General features: G+C 39.4%; 1 protein-coding gene across 2 annotated transcripts in view; it reads right to left on the minus strand.

Moving 5' to 3' along the window:
• Positions 1-479: 479 nt before the first annotated feature.
• rabgap1 (RAB GTPase activating protein 1) overlaps positions 480-19,868 on the minus strand; it is a 75,219-nt gene continuing 55,830 nt past the window's right edge. For both annotated transcript variants that reach the window (XM_085168800.1, XM_085168799.1), the window contains 8 exons: positions 19,216-19,344; positions 16,583-16,675; positions 14,397-14,507; positions 14,035-14,139; positions 11,076-11,159; positions 5,570-5,641; positions 2,677-2,877; positions 480-2,060 (listed from right to left, as the gene is read on the minus strand). In XM_085168800.1, coding sequence (XP_085024926.1) covers positions 1,938-2,060; positions 2,677-2,877; positions 5,570-5,641; positions 11,076-11,159; positions 14,035-14,139; positions 14,397-14,507; positions 16,583-16,675; positions 19,216-19,344 — 918 coding nt within the window. In that variant the 3' untranslated portion in view covers positions 480-1,937. The remainder of the gene's footprint in view (positions 2,061-2,676; positions 2,878-5,569; positions 5,642-11,075; positions 11,160-14,034; positions 14,140-14,396; positions 14,508-16,582; positions 16,676-19,215; positions 19,345-19,868) is intronic.

The following is a 19,868-nucleotide window of genomic DNA, read 5'->3' on the forward strand; positions in this document are numbered from 1 at the left end:
TGTCCCTGCGTTCGCAGGAGTGTCGGTCGCCACCTTAATGTTTAAGTCTCCTCAGCACTGTGATCTGATTGAGCACGTCAAATGCTCCGAGGCACGGATTCATCGATCTGTTGGGGTGTGGGGTTAGCGGGGCTTTTGCTCTGCGTTAGAAGCCAGTAAAGCAATCTAATCCCTCGATGCTACCTCTGACTGGATACAGGATTTAATAGCATAGAGACACACAACAACGCAAACTTTAACTTGTTGCATCATCAAACACCCAGGTCTTGTGATGTCATGCGTTCTCTGGTTATTCCCCGCTCTCGTCTGTGTCCGTCATGCTGGTGTTTTGGACTGACCTCTCGTTGACAGAGCACGGTTTTGCTGCTGACTGCATACCTTCTTTCAGATCTCATGTTATTATAACCTTCTGTGCAGGTGGACATGAGGGACTACTTTTAACTAGCTCTTTAAAATATATATATATATATATATATATATATATATATATATATACACACACGTGTGTCTGCATTTTAGTTCAGTGTTTTTTAACCCCCAAAAGTGTGCCTGAAATGTGCCTGGCGTGCTGCACAACCAAGGAGTAAATGGGACCTTGGTCAAAAGGTCAAAGATTGCAGTGCAGCTGGAGGCGTGGGTAGAAGGAGGCGGGGCTTAAAGGTGGGTTTCAGTGCAGTAGGAAATCAAACTTTCTGTCTGTGTGTGTTTTCCGATTCAGACTTCCTCTAAGCAGTGCATAAGCTTTCTGGCAAACGATGCATCGCTGTGGGTTTCAGCTATCCTCACACTCTCACAGTATGCTTGTGCAGCACACACAGAGGTCTGCGTGGTTTTGAGCTTTTCTTTGCGCCAAGTGACCCAAACCAAACAAACCCTGAGTGTGAAATTTGACACGAGGAAAGGTTAAGCTGTTGGTTAACATTACAGCAGCTTTTATCATAAATTACATAATTATACCAACCGCCTTTTACCAACCTTCAGATCAAGGCTTTGTCATCAAACCTCTCGTTAGCATCGTTCATATACACGCTTGAACATTGAAGCAGACTAGACAAACAGCTTGCATGCAGGCGTACACTCACAACCTTAGTGCTTTTTCTTTCCCTAGGGCTTACGCACACTTTCCAGCTCTTTCTTTTGAACACACACAGTTTTGCACATTATTTTAGTCAAATATTTATCCACTCAAACATCACCTCACAGTCGAAAACAAAGCAAATTAACATGCGCTCTTACATTCACACATACGTTTCCCCTTTACGCAAGCATATTTGACAAGATACAAGAAAAAAGCAAAACAAAACAGACAACAACAAAAGGTATTGTTCAACGTAAATTAGAAAATGCTCCGTTTCAAAAAGGCATCTATTAGCTCTCGTACCTAAAACAAAACATTTACAGGGACTGGTAGTTTTGTGCCAGTAGTTTAGAAGAGAAGTGCACACAGAGCGGCAAGGAAGGACGGAGTGTTTTCTTCTCTATCCCGTAAGGACAAAGACATTTCAGGTGTCCTTACCTTCCTTCTGTGGGTCTTTAATATCAGCAGTACAAAGACAGAAATAATTATGCTGTTTTTTTGTTATTTTCATTTTTAAACACTTGTCTTTATGTGACTGCTGGAAGCACACTGTCTCAGAGAGTGGTACTGCTGTAATTCATTCATCTCATGTTTGCAACCCCTTCTCATCAGCGGTGGTTGGCTGCAGTCATTTGGGATTTGTGCTGGGCAGATTAGATCAGGAATGAGGGAAACACGACGATATTTTGTTAGGAGGAACACAGCCTGTAGTAAAGTGATCCTGGGATTTAACGGCTAATGTTCATGTCAAAGTTATGGCCCGGTGGGTTACGTTAGAGGTCCAGAGGTTTCGGCGTGATGAGTTGCGCCGATCTCCAGACATAATCCGGTCGAAACTGGGTGGATAGGGAATGTTAGGTTAGGTGGTCTCCTTGCCCTGGGTCCCAGTGACGGTTTTGATGGAGCTGAGTGTGCGGTTGAACCAGGTTTTCTTGGCGGCCTGCACCTCATTGAGAGCCAGACCCAGGTGGTGCTCCAGATCCTGGATGAAAGAGAGCAAGAAATTACAGCCCAAACAGGCAATATATCTTATTTACTGCTTTCACTTTGCAGCTTTGAGTCCAACACAAAATCCTCAACTTTCCTCATCATCACTCCAAGTAATCTCCACACAGAGCGCTTTGTTGCAGTCACTTCAATGCATTTTTCCCCCTCAAGCCTCTATTTAGAAACTAGACCTCACTTTTTTCACTCTGCTCACATCGGTTTTTAAAAAAACACTTAACACAGCAATGTCTAAAAGCTCCCTGCTATAATAACAATGCTTCTTTTCTGATTCCATTACATGCTAACATTGATTCAGAGCCTGTAATCACAGCACTGTCCTCAATTAGTAAATTAAACCGAGCTGTTGCATAAAGCTGCAGGTTTCTTCAACTCTGTCTTCTTAAAAGAAAATGTTCTGCTTTCATTTGTTGGCCCTGTGCTGCAGGTTACTGCTGCTGCGCCTGTTCAGGGGTGATAAAGTAATTAGAGCAGAAATGTGGCCTCCTTTTTTTCTCCTTTCAACACAGATGACACAATATTTTACTTTCAACTTTAAGAAACATCCCATGTCAGAATAATGAATGACTCACACTCTGACCTCTGGACCCTACCTGGATTTTGCACTCGGCCTCCACCAGCTGCAGTTTGGTCTGAGCTAGTTCCAGCTCCATCTCCCTCAGCTGGTTTTTCAGAGCCTCCTTCTCTTCATCGGTCTCCTCGGCTCCCCCGGCAGATGCTGTGGTCACAGCGGCCCGTACCCGTCCCTCCTTGTTGAAAAGACTGCTGCATTTCTCGCAGCCTTCAACTTTCGCCTACATATGAGGGGGAGGAAGAAACAAACAGAAGCGGTAAGAGGACACTTTAAGCCTGAGCAAGGTTAGAGAAGAAAGAGAGACGGAGTGAGAAAAGGAAAACTTAAAATGGAACAGGAGAATGCCCCAAATGTTTTTCTCCTCACCAAACAACTGTTGTCTCAATTGAATGCAGATATTTATAGCTACCCAGCTGTCTTCTCGCTGTAAAGTTTTCATAATGATCACCACTTAGGCTGCGTCCAAAAACCCCCATAGACTTATGTGTTAAAACAGATTTATAGCCTGGTGCTAAAAACAAAACAAAAAGAAAGATTTCTCTCTCACCCTTCTCATTTCTAAATAACTCATCAGGCCTGGAAGTCTGCTTCACCTTAAAGTCTGCTTCACCTCAGTGAATGGAACATCTCACCTGTGTAAAGTGTTGATGTCTTTAATGTAATTATCTGAGAAAATACATGCTGAGCTGTGTCACTGATTGTGATGTTCAGCCAGTCAAAAAGTGTGTGTATTAGTTTGTTACTTAGGATCTAATTGTTAGCCTAGGTTGACAGTGCGAGCTGATAACTCCACCTTCTCCTAAATAAAAAAACAAACAAACACAAAAAGATGCTGACAGGTATGAAATTAAAGTCACCGCAAGAATCATAGTGTCAAAGTTCGAAGGGTTTTTGTCCGTTTTTGACCCATAAATCATGAAAGTGACCTTGAAGACTTTGTTGAATATGATCCAAATTTTAATGGATTGTTAACATGACCTCGCTCTACACCCCTACAGAGTTTTATCAGAATTCATTCAAAACTTTTTGAGCTATTTGTTAAATTCCATGTTTTTGCAGAAGGCATATGAAGTCTGTTTGAGCAGATGAGGTAAGTAAAAGTATTATTTACTTTCAGTTGCTCTTTCTAAGTTTGGCTCAGGATAACCAGACTAGTAGGGCGACTCCTCCGAGATTATTCTAGACAGATCAGTGCCTGAGTTGGCACCAACATGTAGGACTGTCGACAGGTTTACATTCAGGGTTGCTTGCCACAGTAACAACAGCCGACTGAGGCAGCCGGTGGAGACGCTTCCTAAAAATGAATATTTTATGAGAATATTTAATTTGGATTAAATGTGGCCAGTTTTAAGCTGAATAGTAATTATATGTAAAGCTTCCAGTCTCATTGTTGCAGAAGTGGCCTTAATGAAGCAATGCTTGAGCTGCAATTGGTGCTCTTGTCACTTCAAATTCAGTTTTAGTGAGTCGCTGTCAGTGTGTTTATTTAAATATCTAAAAAAAAAAAAATGCATCTGTGAGCAGCTACAGCAGTTGCTGACAGTTAACAGAATTTCTGCACCATTAGTAGTATAGAAAAAAACTGCACAGATTTACCTCCACACAGGCAGAGAGGTCCTGCTGCAACCTTTACATGACCTGACCTTGGTGCACTAAACATTTTGTGAGCTTCCTGCCAAAACTGCCCTTTTCTTACATCACCTACTGTTTGAACTAATACTTCACGGGCCACAGGTAAAACTGCCATGGCCTCCTCGGTCATACTCCTCACTCTTCCCCCCAAAAGATCTGATTTTAAATATTACATTTAACTACAGGTTTTACTTTAACCAGTAGGTTCAGTCAACTTTCTTGTTCATGTAATCTTTGACTCAAAGCTTTCCAGACAGTGCTAAGAACCACTCTCTAGACAGCCGGTTATCTCCAGACTAAGTAGGCCCTCTGTGCTGGGATGCCAGAGTACAAGAGTTGATGCTCATTTTAAATATAATTGGTCAAAAAGGCTCACTGGCTTCTTTTGCATGTATTGGGGGATGGGGGTTCATGTCATAGATTTTACGGTAAATGATCCGTCCATCGGCCTCTCAATGCGGTGAAGTCGTCCCCTATCCAGAAAAACAGCTCTTAAGCATGTTTCCACCTCCATGCTTGACTATGCGGGGGTGTTCTTTGGGTCTGAGTCAGCATTTCTTGGCCTGTACATGTGTCTTCCTGAGCACGGGGACCTTGTGCTGAAAAACTTCACACCATTACTGCATGGTGTGCTACCAGTGGAGGTGCCTCTTGGCGACTGTGCTCCTAACTGCCTTCAGATCATTAACAAGCTCCTTCCATGTACTTTTGGGGTGCTCCAAGACTTTTCTCATGATCTTCCTCCTCCCATGAGCCAAAATCTTGCATTGACCTCTACATCTATAACAACTGGTTATTTTATATTTCACAACACCAACTTCTTGGTGATGGTCTTGAAGTCCATTTCAGCCAATCTTGCCCCTGATGTCTTTTGATAGCTCTTTGGTCTTGCACATGGAGGTGGAGAGGTTGGAATGGAAGAAACTGATTCTATTGACAGGTATATGCTTAACAACATAAGTTCAGATCAGGAGTATCTACAATTGATTGATAATCTGTGGGATCTAGAATTGTGGCTGGGTTGTAGGGGATCAAATACTTATTTCACTCACTGACAAGCAAATCAATGTATATGAGGCTGTGTCTCAGATGTTAAAACAGGTTATCTGTTCATCAGAAGCAATGAATTGAAACCTGCTGACAGAGGAGCACATTACATGGCAGCTCATGGAGTAATGAGAGGTAAAAATTGTAATGCACTTTGTAAACTCATAAAGTGACAAAGTTAATCCTGGCTTTACGTCATGGTTACGTCATTTGTGTTGGTGTGTAAAACTCACCCTGATTTTCTCGAGTTCTCCTCGCGTAGCCGTCTGTTGTTTCTCTAGTCGTTCGCTCAGCTGGGAGCAGATCTGCAGAAAATAGAAAAACAGCTTGGTTTGTTCACCCACTTTTAGACAGAGCTCGTCAATTAAACCAGAGGAACGCTTTTCAATTAAAATTAATACTCAATACCAATATTCTTACAACCAGCAACAGAAAATCTGTACTTCAAGTCAAGCTTTTTCCGGTCTCTGGTGCTTCAACACAGCTCCAACAAGCCACAAAAAGCCTGCTTAGTTTTTCGGCCAACAACAATCAAAGATTCAAATCATTAATTTACCTAAGCACCCAGCCACTGGGCTATTTTAAAACAAAAAAAATAATAGTAAAACAAAGTATACACAGGAAAACAGGAGGAAAAAAACTCCCTTTCAGAAAAGGTTTGATGAATATTTATGAATGAAAACTGTCCATCCCCATAATATGGTAAAAACACAATACAGACAGAGTAATAAGAATAACATCAGCACTCAGAGAGCACCACTCCCCCCGTAGGGCAGGGGCTATACTGAAACGGTGATGTTTTATAATGTTTTTATTATAACATGCAGATGTCACTCTGTTTTTATTATCCTAGGATGACGTCAGTCAGTTATGGCATCATTGTGACCTTGTAAGGTGTTGAATTGAGGTGGTGTACAACTCTCTCCATCGCTTTTCGTATGACATATTTCTTGATATGGTTTCTTCTTCTGACCTTTTTATTGCTAACAATGAAGGTCAAGGTCAAGTGCTCATGCCCCCCAAGGTCTAGGATATTGTTGAGAAGTTTGAAGATGAAAACAAATTGTGGGTAATATACAATTTTTACTGGTTTTCACAACTGGTATGTCTTTTACCAAAATTAAATCACCTCAAGGTGTTGTTGGCATCTACTGTCAATCAAAATTTGAAAATGATATATTGAAAACTGTGGATTGACTGCTAACAAATAGACAGGTGTGTTTCCCCTACTGTGTTTATAGGTTAATAAGTCTGTATGGACTTTATCCTCTTAGCTTTAAGTACATTAGTGGTGTCATAGGCCTTATGTATATTCAAATCTCCTTTCCCCCCCTTCTCCTTCAAACAGCTACAAGCATCCTGAGAGTCAAACAAACACCCACAAACTTTTCCTGTAGCTTGCAGACGGACAGAGAAATCAGAGTGCAACGAGTTATCCTATAAGAGACATCAGGCCATCTACAGACAGTCCATCTATCTCGACATCTACTTTTGCTCTTATTCTCTGTGTTACATACATTATATTGGTGACCCTAATCTCTCTTTTTTTACTATACTTATCATGCAGCTATCTTTCCGTCCTGTCACATTCTCCCTCATATTGGCCGTTACTATACCAAGCTCCGTCACTACTGACCTCTTATCTCTTCTTTTTTGATCTTTTGTCTGTAGTCCTGCAGTTTTAATCTCCCTGCATCCTTTTTAACTAGTGGAGCATCTGTTTCTTTTTTGCTTTTTTCTTACCCGAGCTGCTGAGCCTTAAGCCATTCAAGTCTTCAGTCAGTTTTTGTCCCCATTTCGGCAGCAGGGATTTTACTCTCCTTCAGTTTTTTTCTATAATTAGAAGGAGGACTCTAACAGGGACATAGTGAGGAGGACAATATGTTCTGATGGGATTTCAAGCCTGTGAAAGATGGGGGTACTTGTCAATCTTAGGGCAAGGAATCGTTATCGCTGCACCATCTGCAAGCAAGCTGTAAATGATTATTTTGCTCATTTAAATTCAGGATGACCACGGTAGTCATTTTCTCCATCCTTGTTATCAGTTTCTTTTCTATACCACTGTTTCACAGTAATAATGGGTTTTGCACTCGTTACTGAAGGCTCAAGACCCAGAGGGCATTTTAAAAAAAAGTTTTTTATATTCAATTTATTCCTACAAAACAATCTCAGCCTTATTTATTTTAAATATTTTCACTTAATAATTTATCTGGCCCCACGGTAACTTTACTGCCTGAGGCACTTTTTGCTTTCTTTCTATTGAATATTGCATGTAAACATTATACTTATACTTACAATGCAGGAACAGCAAGAACATGCAGCCTTAATTACTTCATCATATTTTCACAAGGAGCAGATAATTGTGCTGATGCACCCAATTAACAAAAATATGTTGTCCAGAATGAAAATATCTTATTAAAACCATTAAAAGTAAATCAGATCAAATTTATTTATTTAGTCAAAACTGACCAAAAACACAGACAAGGAAAACAATCAGAATTAGAAAAGAGAAAACAAAGCAATGCTAACAGAACCCAAGAGACACGAGCGCTGGCACGTGCTGCTTTACCTGGCTAGCACCCAGCTAGCCTGCATCTATCTACAAAAGCTCCAGTCCTAGAATGGGGATTGCAATGCACCACTTGACACCGTTTTCAGCTCCACCGTTAACAGACTTGTCTTTGTCCTCATGTGCTCGAGGAGCAATTAGCACACAAAGCTTTTTTTGGCTATATTTCCACAGGAAAAAAAAAAAATAAATAAAAAAACCCAAAGAAACTCTTGGCATTCACACACATTGAAAAAGCAAATTGCTACGTGAATAATCATTCGCATTATCTATGTTGTAAACAACCCAGGCTATTTTAGGGAATTCCTCAATTTGTCAATCCCAGCGGATTGAATGTTCCCCCCTCCCCCTCCACACACTTTGTTCATTTTCCCCCTCTCTCCATCAATCACCCTCTTCCTTCCTGTCACACTTCAGTCTGCTCAACACAGCTATCAACCGCAAGCTAGCAACCCGTAATACACACAAAAACCATCAAATCCGGTCTCCTCTCCTCGGTGGCACATTCGATAACCGGTTTTCACACTTGCCGTCAAAGCCAGTCGGCGGTTATTATTTTTAGACTCAGGTGAAGTTGAGGTCTGTTCCTAAATTAGTCTTCTTTCTATTTCTGTTTCCCTCCACAGAGAGGAATAAGAGGTGGATTGTTGCATAATGTCCCTGCGCTGATGGTAATAGCACTTGATCTGGGTGAGTTTATATTTAAGCACGAAGTGACAGGATGAGATCTGAAGAGGAATTCAGACAGACGGAACTTTAAATATGCTTGCAGGCTAAGCCATCAAAAGCTCCGGGTTCAGTTAAGGAACAGCTCTGCTTCAGAAATGAGATAAATGAAGGAAAACAGAGTGCTCTTAAAAAGTATATTATTTTTAAATATTTATGAGTGGTCCTGCCACGGTAATGGCTCGATAGAAGCTTAGATATGAAAAGACGGGCTAAGTAAGGAAAGATAAGTGGTGTAAAGCGTCTCAAAAGCTCACTTTCAAGGGAATCAGAGCTCCACATAATCTAATTCACAATTCAGTCACACACACAAAAACATAATTATAATCCAAAAATAAAAATACCATGATGGTTTTTCTGGTGAAGCTACTTGAGTAAAAAGCAGAACTTATCAACAATGACAGCCAAGCGTACGAAAAAAGTCAACGAGAAACAAGTGGATTTAATTAGCATTATGCTTCGAGATATAAATGAACTAAAAAGTGACAAACATTCAAGCACTGGCTCAAAGTTATGTGAAGACTGCCAACTGCTGGCAGCTTATGCTCTCTGAATTTTTATCCCAACCTTCTGAATTATTCTTTCTGGGTCACTGTGAGACTTCAGTGGATTTCAGCCCGAAACCATTTCAGCAGTAAATGCTTTGGTCAATTTTCTGACACTTTTTCATTCTTTGGTTTTTGATAAGATTAGACAATATTGCATATTGATACATATATACTGTAGTCATTTTGGTTAGAATTATAGAAATGAAGAAACAGAAGCTGGCGACACCACCTCTGCTGGATTGTGTGTAAAAGGTGAATTTGCATTTTTAAAGTTCAGCGTACTATGAACAATGAAACAACTCTGGATGACTTGAATTCAATGTGAAAAGTCTGTCCCTGACAGAGTAACATACATACAACATGCTCCCACTATATGTGATTATGATGTTCCCATTTTTATCCTATTCTAAACTCTCGCATTATTTCATTAATTAAATATCCTATTACCTCATTCATTGCTTATTTCTGTATTTCCCTTCAGGTACACAGTCACCAGCCACTTTTTGGTACACCTGTTATACTGCTTTTTAAAAAAATGTAATCAGCCAATCACATGGCAATAACTCAGTGCATTTAGACATGGTCAAGACAATCTGCTGAAGTTCAAACCGAGGACTGGAATGGGGATGAAATGTGATTTAAGTGACTCTGAATGATACATGGTTGCTGGTGCCAGACAGGTTGGTCTGAGCATGTCAGAAACTTCTGATCTACTGGAATTTTCCCAGACAACCATCTCTAGGTTTTTCAGAGAATGGTCGAAAAAAGAGAAATTACCCAGGGAGCAGCAGTTTTCTAGACCAATTTGCCTTGCTGATGTCAGAACTGCCAGACTACTTTCAGCTGATAGGAATGCAACAGTAACTCAGATAACCAAGGTATGCACATAACATCTCTGAATGCACATCACATTGTACCTTTAGGCTAATGGACTAAAGCAATAGCAGACCACACCAGGTGCCACCCCTGTCAGCTAAGAACAGGAAACTGAGGCAAATGTTTGCGAAGGCTCACCAAAACTGGACAACACATTAGAAGAAAAACATTGCCCAGTCTGATGACTCTCCATTTCTGCTGCAACATTCGGATTCACAGTTTGGCATAAACAACTTAAAAAGAGGGATCCATTCTTCCTTGGATCAACAGTTCAGGCTGGTGCTGGTGGTGTAATGGTAAAGAGGATATTTTCTTGGCACCCATTAGTGCCAAATGATGCTGATTTGGGCCACCACAGCCTACCAGAGAATTGTTATCGACTCTGTCCATCCCTTTATGACCACAGTGTGTGCTCATTTTCTAATAGCTGCTTCCATCAAATATTACACCATATCTGTTATTTTGGACATGACATATACTCAAATGGCCTACACAGCCACCAGATTTCAATCCAATAGAGTACCTTTGGGATGTGGTTTAAGGGGTGATTCATATTATGGACATGCAGCTGAGAAATCTGCAGCAACTCTGTAATGTTATCGTGCCAATATGGATCAAAATCTCTGAGGACTGTTTCCAGCAACTATGCATTGACGAATTACATTAGCTCCGAAGAGAAATGAGGGTCTAAGAGGAACTAGTAATATGTACCTATAATAATAAATAAAGGCCAGTGAGTGTATATGCATTATGATCCACCTGTCTGTGAGGGTGGGGAGTAAAGATGTGGTTTTGAAGCTTGAACTAAACAGAAAACACAAACTAAAATAAGTTTATTTTTCCAAAATAAGCTTCAAGAGAACTGTGATAAAAACTGGGGTGTGACAGTTTCCACTTTTTTACTTACATCACATATATGAAAGTGGAAACACTATTATTAGACCTGCTAATGTAACTATTCAGTTGCACACAGTAAACTGAAAAGTGAAAGTAGGCATATAGTAGGCACACAGTACATACCTGCTTATATTCTCCAATAATGGACCCGTTCTTCTTAATTTCTGATTCAGACTTATCGAGCTCTCGTCTGCACATCTCCTTCAGCTGTAGATAAAACACAGAGATACAGTTCTGCTGTTACACGGCAGAAGCCAAGGACAGAAGTGGGGCCCCAGAGACTGTGTGACTGCCATGAAATGTAAAGGAGACATGGAAAGGTATTGGCAGACACTAAGTTCAGGGCAATGTCATGGCCTCTATGCAACCTGTGCTCGAGCACATGAATCAGTCACAGCTACACAAACTCAACAACACTACAGACACTTGGAGGACAACGTGAAACATGCACAGGATCAGAGGGCAGCAGGGTCTGTACTCTCCATCAAAGAGAATCTTTACTTGAACTTGAGAAAATAACCATCAAAGACTGACAACCTTTGATATCTGAGGTTTGACTATACAGGAATGTGGTTTTAAAATAAATGAGATTCTGTATCTTTTTTTCTCTCACTGGAACAGTTATTGCATTTCTGTAGCAACAGATACATGATCTGGACAGAGAAACCATAGTTTTCTTCTAACCATTATTAAACATGAGCAGTACTGAAAGAAGAATTTACAGCTCAAAACGTTACAAAATCCTAAATCATTTCTACTTCTATCCAACTCCCGGTAGGTGCATACTACTATCAGCCTGCACATGTAATTTAGCTAGTAAGGTGTTTGACATTTCTGTGTGAAAAAGAAAAAAAGAACCACAGTGAAATGCAAATATTGGCCAAGTTATTATAAGGGTCTGTCTGCTGCAAATAGCTCTACTTTAAATTTGATTAAGGGCAACTGCAAGCTTAGCACAACCACTGGTGGCCTATTGAGGAGGAAGAGATGCCAGCTCTGCAGCATTAAAACAGCAACAACTAGCTTTTTTGTTTGGCTCATGTTGTCACTACATTATCAGGTGGATGTGTATGGCCAGTGAAAAGAGTTAGATGAGTTACTTTATTCCAGAGAGAATCCTGTAAGATAATGGATTGCCTTTGGACATTATAGTATCATGTGAAACTTAAATTTCCATAGGGTTCTGTGCAGCCATGAAAAATTAAGAACACAACATGATTCAGTAGTTTGTAGAGCAACACTGAGGAGCAATAATAACTTGAAGTAATAATTTTCTGTATGACTTTATCAGTCTTTCATATTGTTGTGGAGAAATACACTCTTCTTTATAATGGTCCTTTCATTCATTGAGGTTTGTGGGCATTCATTCAGCTCTCTTTAAAATGTTAAAATAGACTTTGACTGGGCCATTGCAACAAACTTAGAAACTAAACTAAAGACTATTTTCTTTTCCATTCTGTTGCAGATTTGCTGTTGTGCTTGGGATCATTATCCTGTTGTATGATTCAATCCAGCCAAACTGTAGTCTCACGTTTGACTCTAAAATACTTTGGTATACAGACGACTTCATAGTCGACTTAACGAGTGCAAGGTACGCAGGTCCTGTATATGTCAAAACAAACCCAAACCATCACGCCTCCGCCACTGTGCTTGACAGCTGGTATGAGGTGCTTGTGCGGATATGTTTGTATACAGCGTTTGGTTTTTGCCAAAGTGGCACTGTGCATTATGGCCAACTAGCTCCACTTTGCTCTCATCTGTCCAAAGGGTACTGGTCTAGAAATCTTGTGGTTTGTTCAGCGGCAACTTTGTAAATCTAATCGACTGTTCAGTCATGTTTTTTAAATTGTGTGGTCATGAACTTTAACTTTTAAGGTGCTAACTGAACCTAAAGTCTAAGATGTACTTCTTGGGTTTCTGTAGTGTATTGGATCATTAAACAGTCTAACCTTGCTGGGACTTCCGCTAATGGGAAATTGTCACAACCTCAGCTATTTTACAGAGATGGCTAGATTTCTAGATCATCAGTTAATCAAGTGCATTTAATTAGCAACACCTGGTTGCTAATTACTCTCTTAATTCCTATGGAATAGTATATTTTGTTTTTTACTGTATGTAGGTCATCAACACATTAATGTAGGTATCATTAATAATCGAATTGCTTGTAACACTTGAAGAAGAAGAATGTAGCAATAGCAAGCACCCATCCATTTTCTTTCTTCCACTTATCTAACTTTGGGTTGTGACTGGGCTGGAGCCTATCCCAGCTGCCATACGCCGAAAGGCAAGGTACACCCTGAACAGATCGCCTGTCTCTGGCAGGACTAACAGAGAGACAGAAAAACCATACACACTCACATCCACACCTCTGGCCAATTTAGAATCACCAATTAACTTAACCCTGTTCATGTTTTTGGAATGTAGGAGGAAGTCAGCATATCCGGAGAGAACCCACACAAACACAGGGAGAACATTAAACTCCACACATGAAGTCTCAAGCGGGCCAGTGGTTTTATTTTTCTTAAAATATTTCTGTAATTGAAAATATGTGGAGTTGTATGTATGTGGAAATGTGTCTCATGCAGAGAAACTGGCTGAGAAGCAAATATACAGCCAGAAGAACATGTACAAAAAGATGGCTGTGCTTAACATTCAGGTATGACAGGGGTATATTCATCACATAACGGCTGTTTTGTAAAGACTTGAAGGTCAGAAAAAATCTGGTCTCATGCTCACTATGAGCTGTGCTTCTAGCTCAGGAAAGTATAAAATGCAGTCTTGTTTCAAAGAAAAGCAGTTCCAAAGAGGCTGTCATACCCTGCAAACGACAGAGACAAACAGAACTTCACTGATTGAGAGTAAATGCAATATTTCTTGTGAATCCTGGACCTGTCCACAATAAAAACTGCTCAGTCATAGCAGGTCACCTTAATATTTCGACTCCTGTTTCAGCAGTTGCTTCCTGTAACCCTGTGTTTCTTATGACATTTTGAGGAAAAACAAACACATTAGGCATCAGCAGGAAACGTTTTTTCCCCTGGCTCCGTTTCACTCTAGATGAGAGCGCGTTACATGCTCTAACCTGTGCAGACTCTTCCTCCAGCCGCCTCTTCTCATCCTCCGACTCAATCAGCTTCTGTTTGGTCAGCAGCAACTCTTTATTTAGGGCATCCGCTTTCTCCTCGGCCTGACACACACATGCACAGACACAAAAAAGACACCATAACCCAGTGCTCAGTAGGTCAATGAAAGTCAGAGTCGCCCTACTTTCTTCTTAGTTTTCTCTCTCTTTTCAAGGAATTGGGAAAAAAAAAGTTTCTGTTCAAAAACACTTGCGCTATCATCTTTGCTATAACCTTTTTTTAGATGTTCTAACAAAAGTGACAAATGACAGTTTAACAGCCCCACCCAATCCTACACAAATATTCTTCTTCTTTGGCTTACATTGTCAAGGTCTTTGCGCAGGGCTATCTTGCTGCTAACTAGTTCATGTGCCAAGTCATCATTTTCTTGCTCCAGTCGCATGTTGGCCTCTTGCAAACGCCGATTCTCCCGCTAGATGGTGAATGTAAGAGAAAAAAAAGGCAGTGTTTAGAAAGAAGAAAAGAGAAAAACAACCACAAATCAACACAAAAATGTTAAGAATGAAATAATCAAAGCGTTTAAGACAGACGACACTGAACACGGAGAAGTGACGATCCACCAAAGAGGAAGGAAAGCGCTGAGATAGCTGAGCAAGGAAATTGAGTTTGATTGTGCAAACATGTCTTACTGGTTCAGCAGTTTCCAGAGCGATGCGACAACACACATATGAAACTGAGTATAAAAGTTCACTTTGATCAGGTGAAAACGTAGCCGCAAAGTAAGAGATGTCTGTAATGTTTAACAAGACATAACCGGTTTGTACATCATTAACAGCAATCTACAGCTGTAGTGGGAATAAAGTCGGAGCACTTAGCACAATTTCTAACACCTCTCCTTCTATTTCTAGGTCAACGTTTCCATCTTTGTTAAAACATTTCATGTCCGTGTCACTTTTCTTCTTTTTAAGCCGTCTGATCCTGATCCATTTGTACATGGATTTACATATCCTTGTATTAAAGTGTGGACTACACAACTCCAGCTTGCCTTTTATTATTACTACTATGACTCAAACTGGCGTGAATATTTGACTTTAGCGTAGAGCGGATGAAACCCTCTTATATGGCAAAAATAGAAACACCCCAAGATCAAAACACGTCTTTGGACACGCACCAAAAAAAAAAAAAAAAAAAAAAAGTGATGGATGATCTTGTAGTGTACAAAACCATCTTGTTACCCTTGAAACCTTGAAATGACATAATGTATAGTTTCTATGGCCTTGTAGTTTTTATTTACTGAACAAGGACTGCCAAGGTCCACAAGAAATATAGATTTACTTTGTTCAGCTATGAATGTCACAGAATATAGTCGCTGTTTTACCACTATGTGGTAATCGTGGGGATGACACATAATTCATGAATACTGAAATGGTTAAACCAACCAACCACTAAAATAATAATGTTACTATATAAAAAGACAGAAAACAATATAAACAAAAGCTAAGCAAGATCTGTATCATCCTAATTCTAATAATATACGTTTTCTGAATAACTTTAATCTGAACAGATATAATTTTTAAAAAATAGTTTTACTGCTGAAAAGTTTTGTAAAAATGCATCAATTGTAAGTCATTTAGTAACAAACCACAAAGGCATGTTTAAATGTCAACAAAAGCATGACATTATGAGCTATAAAAGCATGGAACAATATTTCATAATGTATTTTTAAATAATATGCACCTACAGCACTATATGAGAGCATGCCATCTTTTTAATTTCACAGCAATAACATCTAATTTATATCTATAAAAGTTGAATTATATAGACCTAGTAACCAGCCAGCAATGAGCTGAGACTGCCATATAAGCAACATCTAACACCCCACACTTTTAAACCTTTTCTCAGTGTTAAGCATATCATTTTGCCAACAGAACAAACAAATCAAACAATACTGAAGCATGGGTATGTATAGGTAATTTATGCCACACCCCTTTTCCCCAGGGGGTCGCCATGGCAGATTTGTCCAGGCAAGTCTATTAAACACTACACCACAGAGCAATGCAATGAATGCACAGAGCCAAAAGAAATAACGGTTCTGTGTATTTGGTAGTGGAGAAAGATCAAAACATTCTGGGGAAAGATTAGAGTGACACGTGAGAAGAACCAACATTAACAAAAATGATATAACATTTTTTGTTTTGTTTTTTTAAATGCCCTGCCCAGCAGATAAACAACAGACATAAGAGGAGGAGGAAGAGGAAGTCCAACAGAATAACTGTTTGTTATGAACCATGCAGTTTTTGTTCTGCCGTATTTTTATTGTTATTTTAAGTGATGCACTGTGCCACACATTTTTTTCCTGGAAAAGGAAGGATGAGACTGCTTTATGCTAAATAGGAAGAGCATATTATTCTTGTTTTGGCTGGTTTCTTTTTCCTTTTGCAATTATTTTTTTAAAGAAAAATATACTCATCATTTTTTAACCTTCCTGTATTGAACATATCGAGACAAGAAAAGGGACTGAAACATTTTGTTAGAAAAACCACGTACCTCATATCTCTCGATGGGGGCCTCCTGTTGCTCTTGCTGCTCCCGTATGGTGTGGTACTCCTTTTCATATTTCTTCAGTTTCTTCTGGCTGATCTGTTGAGCAGAAAGAGCAAAACAAAAAATGATGAAGAAAGGAAATACAACTAGCTTACTAAGTTTGGTTTAATGTGACGGCCAGTGGAGAGGTTTTCAAGTCTTTTGCAAACAAAGACAGAAGACTTTTAATCTTTGCTCGACTGCAGCTTTATTTATTCATGCATTTGAATAACATGTAACAACACGCGGGGTGGTATTATTGGCCAATTTGCTACTGTTTGTAACATCTAATCTTACCAGTAGCAATTTATAAAGAGATAAAATTAATATTGAGGAGAATTGAAGTCATCTCATTGGTGCGACCCTCCACGATAGATCCAGCTTATCATGTGGCTCCTTGGGAAAAGTAATCGCCCACTCCTGATGCAGACATGTGTGAGATGTGTGGATTTTCAATGCCCTTAGTTAAGGGTTCATAATCAATGCACTACAGTGTTTGCATACTTTGACTATATACTTTTCCCCATGTTGAAATCTCAACATTCATTACCTAATGATGTTGGAAGACTGAGGTAGCATGACCTCCATGCTGTTCTCTCTCAGTGTGTTTGGTTGCACGTTCTCCTCCACAAAGTACAGAAGGTTATTCAGGGCAGCAGGTCTCTAATGCATCTATCCTTTTATTGTCTTTTTTCTCACATCTACGGCAAAAATTTGGTTCTCCAAAAGCTCATAATTAAAATACCAATGAAGTACAGAGAGTATCCACAAACCTCCCGAAAGGTTTCAATCAACTGCAACTACTAATACTGTATGTAGGTGCACAAACATATCTGCACACGCATGCTCATGTGTAGTAGCTCAAAAACAGAACTATAAGGTATGAACACAAGCTAAAACTTTGACGCATCAAACTTTTGTTAAAGTGTCCAAGAAGATAATTCAAACTTTTATGGTTTTATTTAAATTTCTGGGGTAATTTGCATCTATTAGCATTAGAAGTCATAAGGCTGGCAGATGAGAAGAGGAAGCTGGTGCAACAAATGCACACTGAGACAACATAAATGACCTGGTTTGACCCTGAGATTATGTCTTGAATACAGTTTGTGAGCTGAATGCACAACACAAGTACTTATCTCATACTGACTTTAAAAATCTAATAATGATAATGACCTCTGACTGCAGTTAAGTAAATAGTTTGCAGACTCCCAACCTGGAAAGATACTCAGCACTGCTTTAAAACTGCTGTGAATATAATGTAAAGTTGATAAGATATATATATAAGATAATATAATTTAGATGATACAAATGGCCTTGGTTAGGTTTTGTATCTCTTATAGTTCCATGACTTAGGAAGCAGGATGTTGAATTTTTATATATATGTTCATTTTCCAATAATGTTGGTTATTTTAAAAATATGAATTAGGGTACATTAAGAAACTAAAAAAGGAGAAGGGAATATATTTGAAATTCAACGAAGAAAGTTATGAAAGTTGAACTACGAGAATAAATTTGGAGACATTTTTTATAATTAATTTCAAGATTCCGGTCACCTTAAAGGAAGCGACCTTTGACTTCCCGAAATGAAATAAATACATTTAAAAAAAGGGGTGTACCTGGAAAAAGATCACATAAAGTCAAATCTGAGATAAAGCTTCCAACACAGCTGCAACCCAGAACAATTTGTAGTCCAGTCAGCCAGTATCTTCAGTCATTTCAGGTTAGTTACTGATACAGCCAGTCATTACCCCACATTGCTATCCAAGCTTCAAATTACTCTGCCTTGACTGAGATTTAATTCCCAGTGAAGTCATTACAGTAGTCAGTGACCTCAAATGAATTCTTGGAATTATTTTCTCTTGCCAGATAACATACTTGCTACGGGGAATCCCTAAAGAAAAAAAGCAGCACAGATAAGTGTAATACTCAAAGACAGCATATAGAAGAAGTCAAATAAGCCAAAAGGAGTATAAGCTAGAAAATCTGTGTTTTTCTGCTGGTTATGATTTAAATTCAAAAGTGATACCTCTGATTTATTTCCAGCGGATATTTCTTTGCTGAAGATCATTACATGATCTGCCTGCTGCCCAGCTGTTTAACTGAGAACCAAAAACTTCAAATCTCTCGGCCTGCTGGTTCCTTTACAGAGTCTGTGCAAATAAATATCACTGCCCAAAGTTACCTTCAAAGTCAGGTCCCTTAAACTAGGCCAGACAGTTCAAAACAGGTCAGGACACAGGTGCGAGTGCGCCTGTTTGAGATACTGAAAAAGACGTGTGTTTGATTTATCTGTTAAGGTTGGGGTAAAGCACGGCAGTGACCCCTAGTGGTATTTGAGAAATACTGCTTGAAAAACTCTTTTACTTTTGTGCATAATGATCTGCGAATGATCAACTAATGATCATATATCACATATTTGGTACCATTTATTTTGTTTAATAATTTACTGTTCAGTTGGGTTTGAGGTTTTCTGAATATTTTAAGAAAATCATCTGTTTATTCTTATTAATACAAAATATGACAGTAAGACACAAGTCTACTATCTTTAAGAAAAAGCCAGGTTGAACAGGTATAAGTACTACATGCTTTAAACTAACCTTCATGCTACAGGCCAGCTCCATCAGTTTCTTTGCGTTTTCCTCGGAGCGGTACCTCTTCGGAACAGGGACACGAAAGAATTTGAGAGCACCCTCGAAGTCTGTTTGGATTAGATCATCTTTCGATGTCTGGGGAAAAGCAGATAAAAGGTAAATTAGACATAAATTTACATTACTCAAGCCTAAACAGCCTGTCAAGGAAAGACTCATTTCCTTTTTTGTTAAATGAAGAAACAATTCTTAAGACAACATCCTGGGTTTGGTTAGGAACACGTGAGCACTAAGATAAAGACTGTGTTTGTGGCCAAGTCTATAAAGCTATGGTAAAATAAAAGTTGTTCCACAGATTTATTTTATTTTGCCTGTTTATTTTATGGATGGAACTGTGTTCTTCAAGCACAACGTCCCCTTAACAAAAAGCTCGTGCACTGCTTTTAGCACAGAACAGAGGGGTGAGGCTGCACATGTCTCACGTGCATAAACCTTTTAGAATTTGAGGTTCTGTTGGCACAAGCTCTCCATTTCTGTTTCCACTCAAAGCTTCTGGCCATCTTTGAATGCTCATTGGTTTGATGCTACAGTCACACTACGGAAGACGGCGGTTGGAGCAGCACGACCAAATTTATTGCAATGAACTTGTGATCTCGTTGACT

Source organism: Neolamprologus multifasciatus, chromosome 7 (genome assembly GCF_963576455.1).
Source record: "Neolamprologus multifasciatus chromosome 7, fNeoMul1.2, whole genome shotgun sequence".
Lineage (NCBI taxonomy): Eukaryota > Metazoa > Chordata > Actinopteri > Cichliformes > Cichlidae > Neolamprologus > Neolamprologus multifasciatus.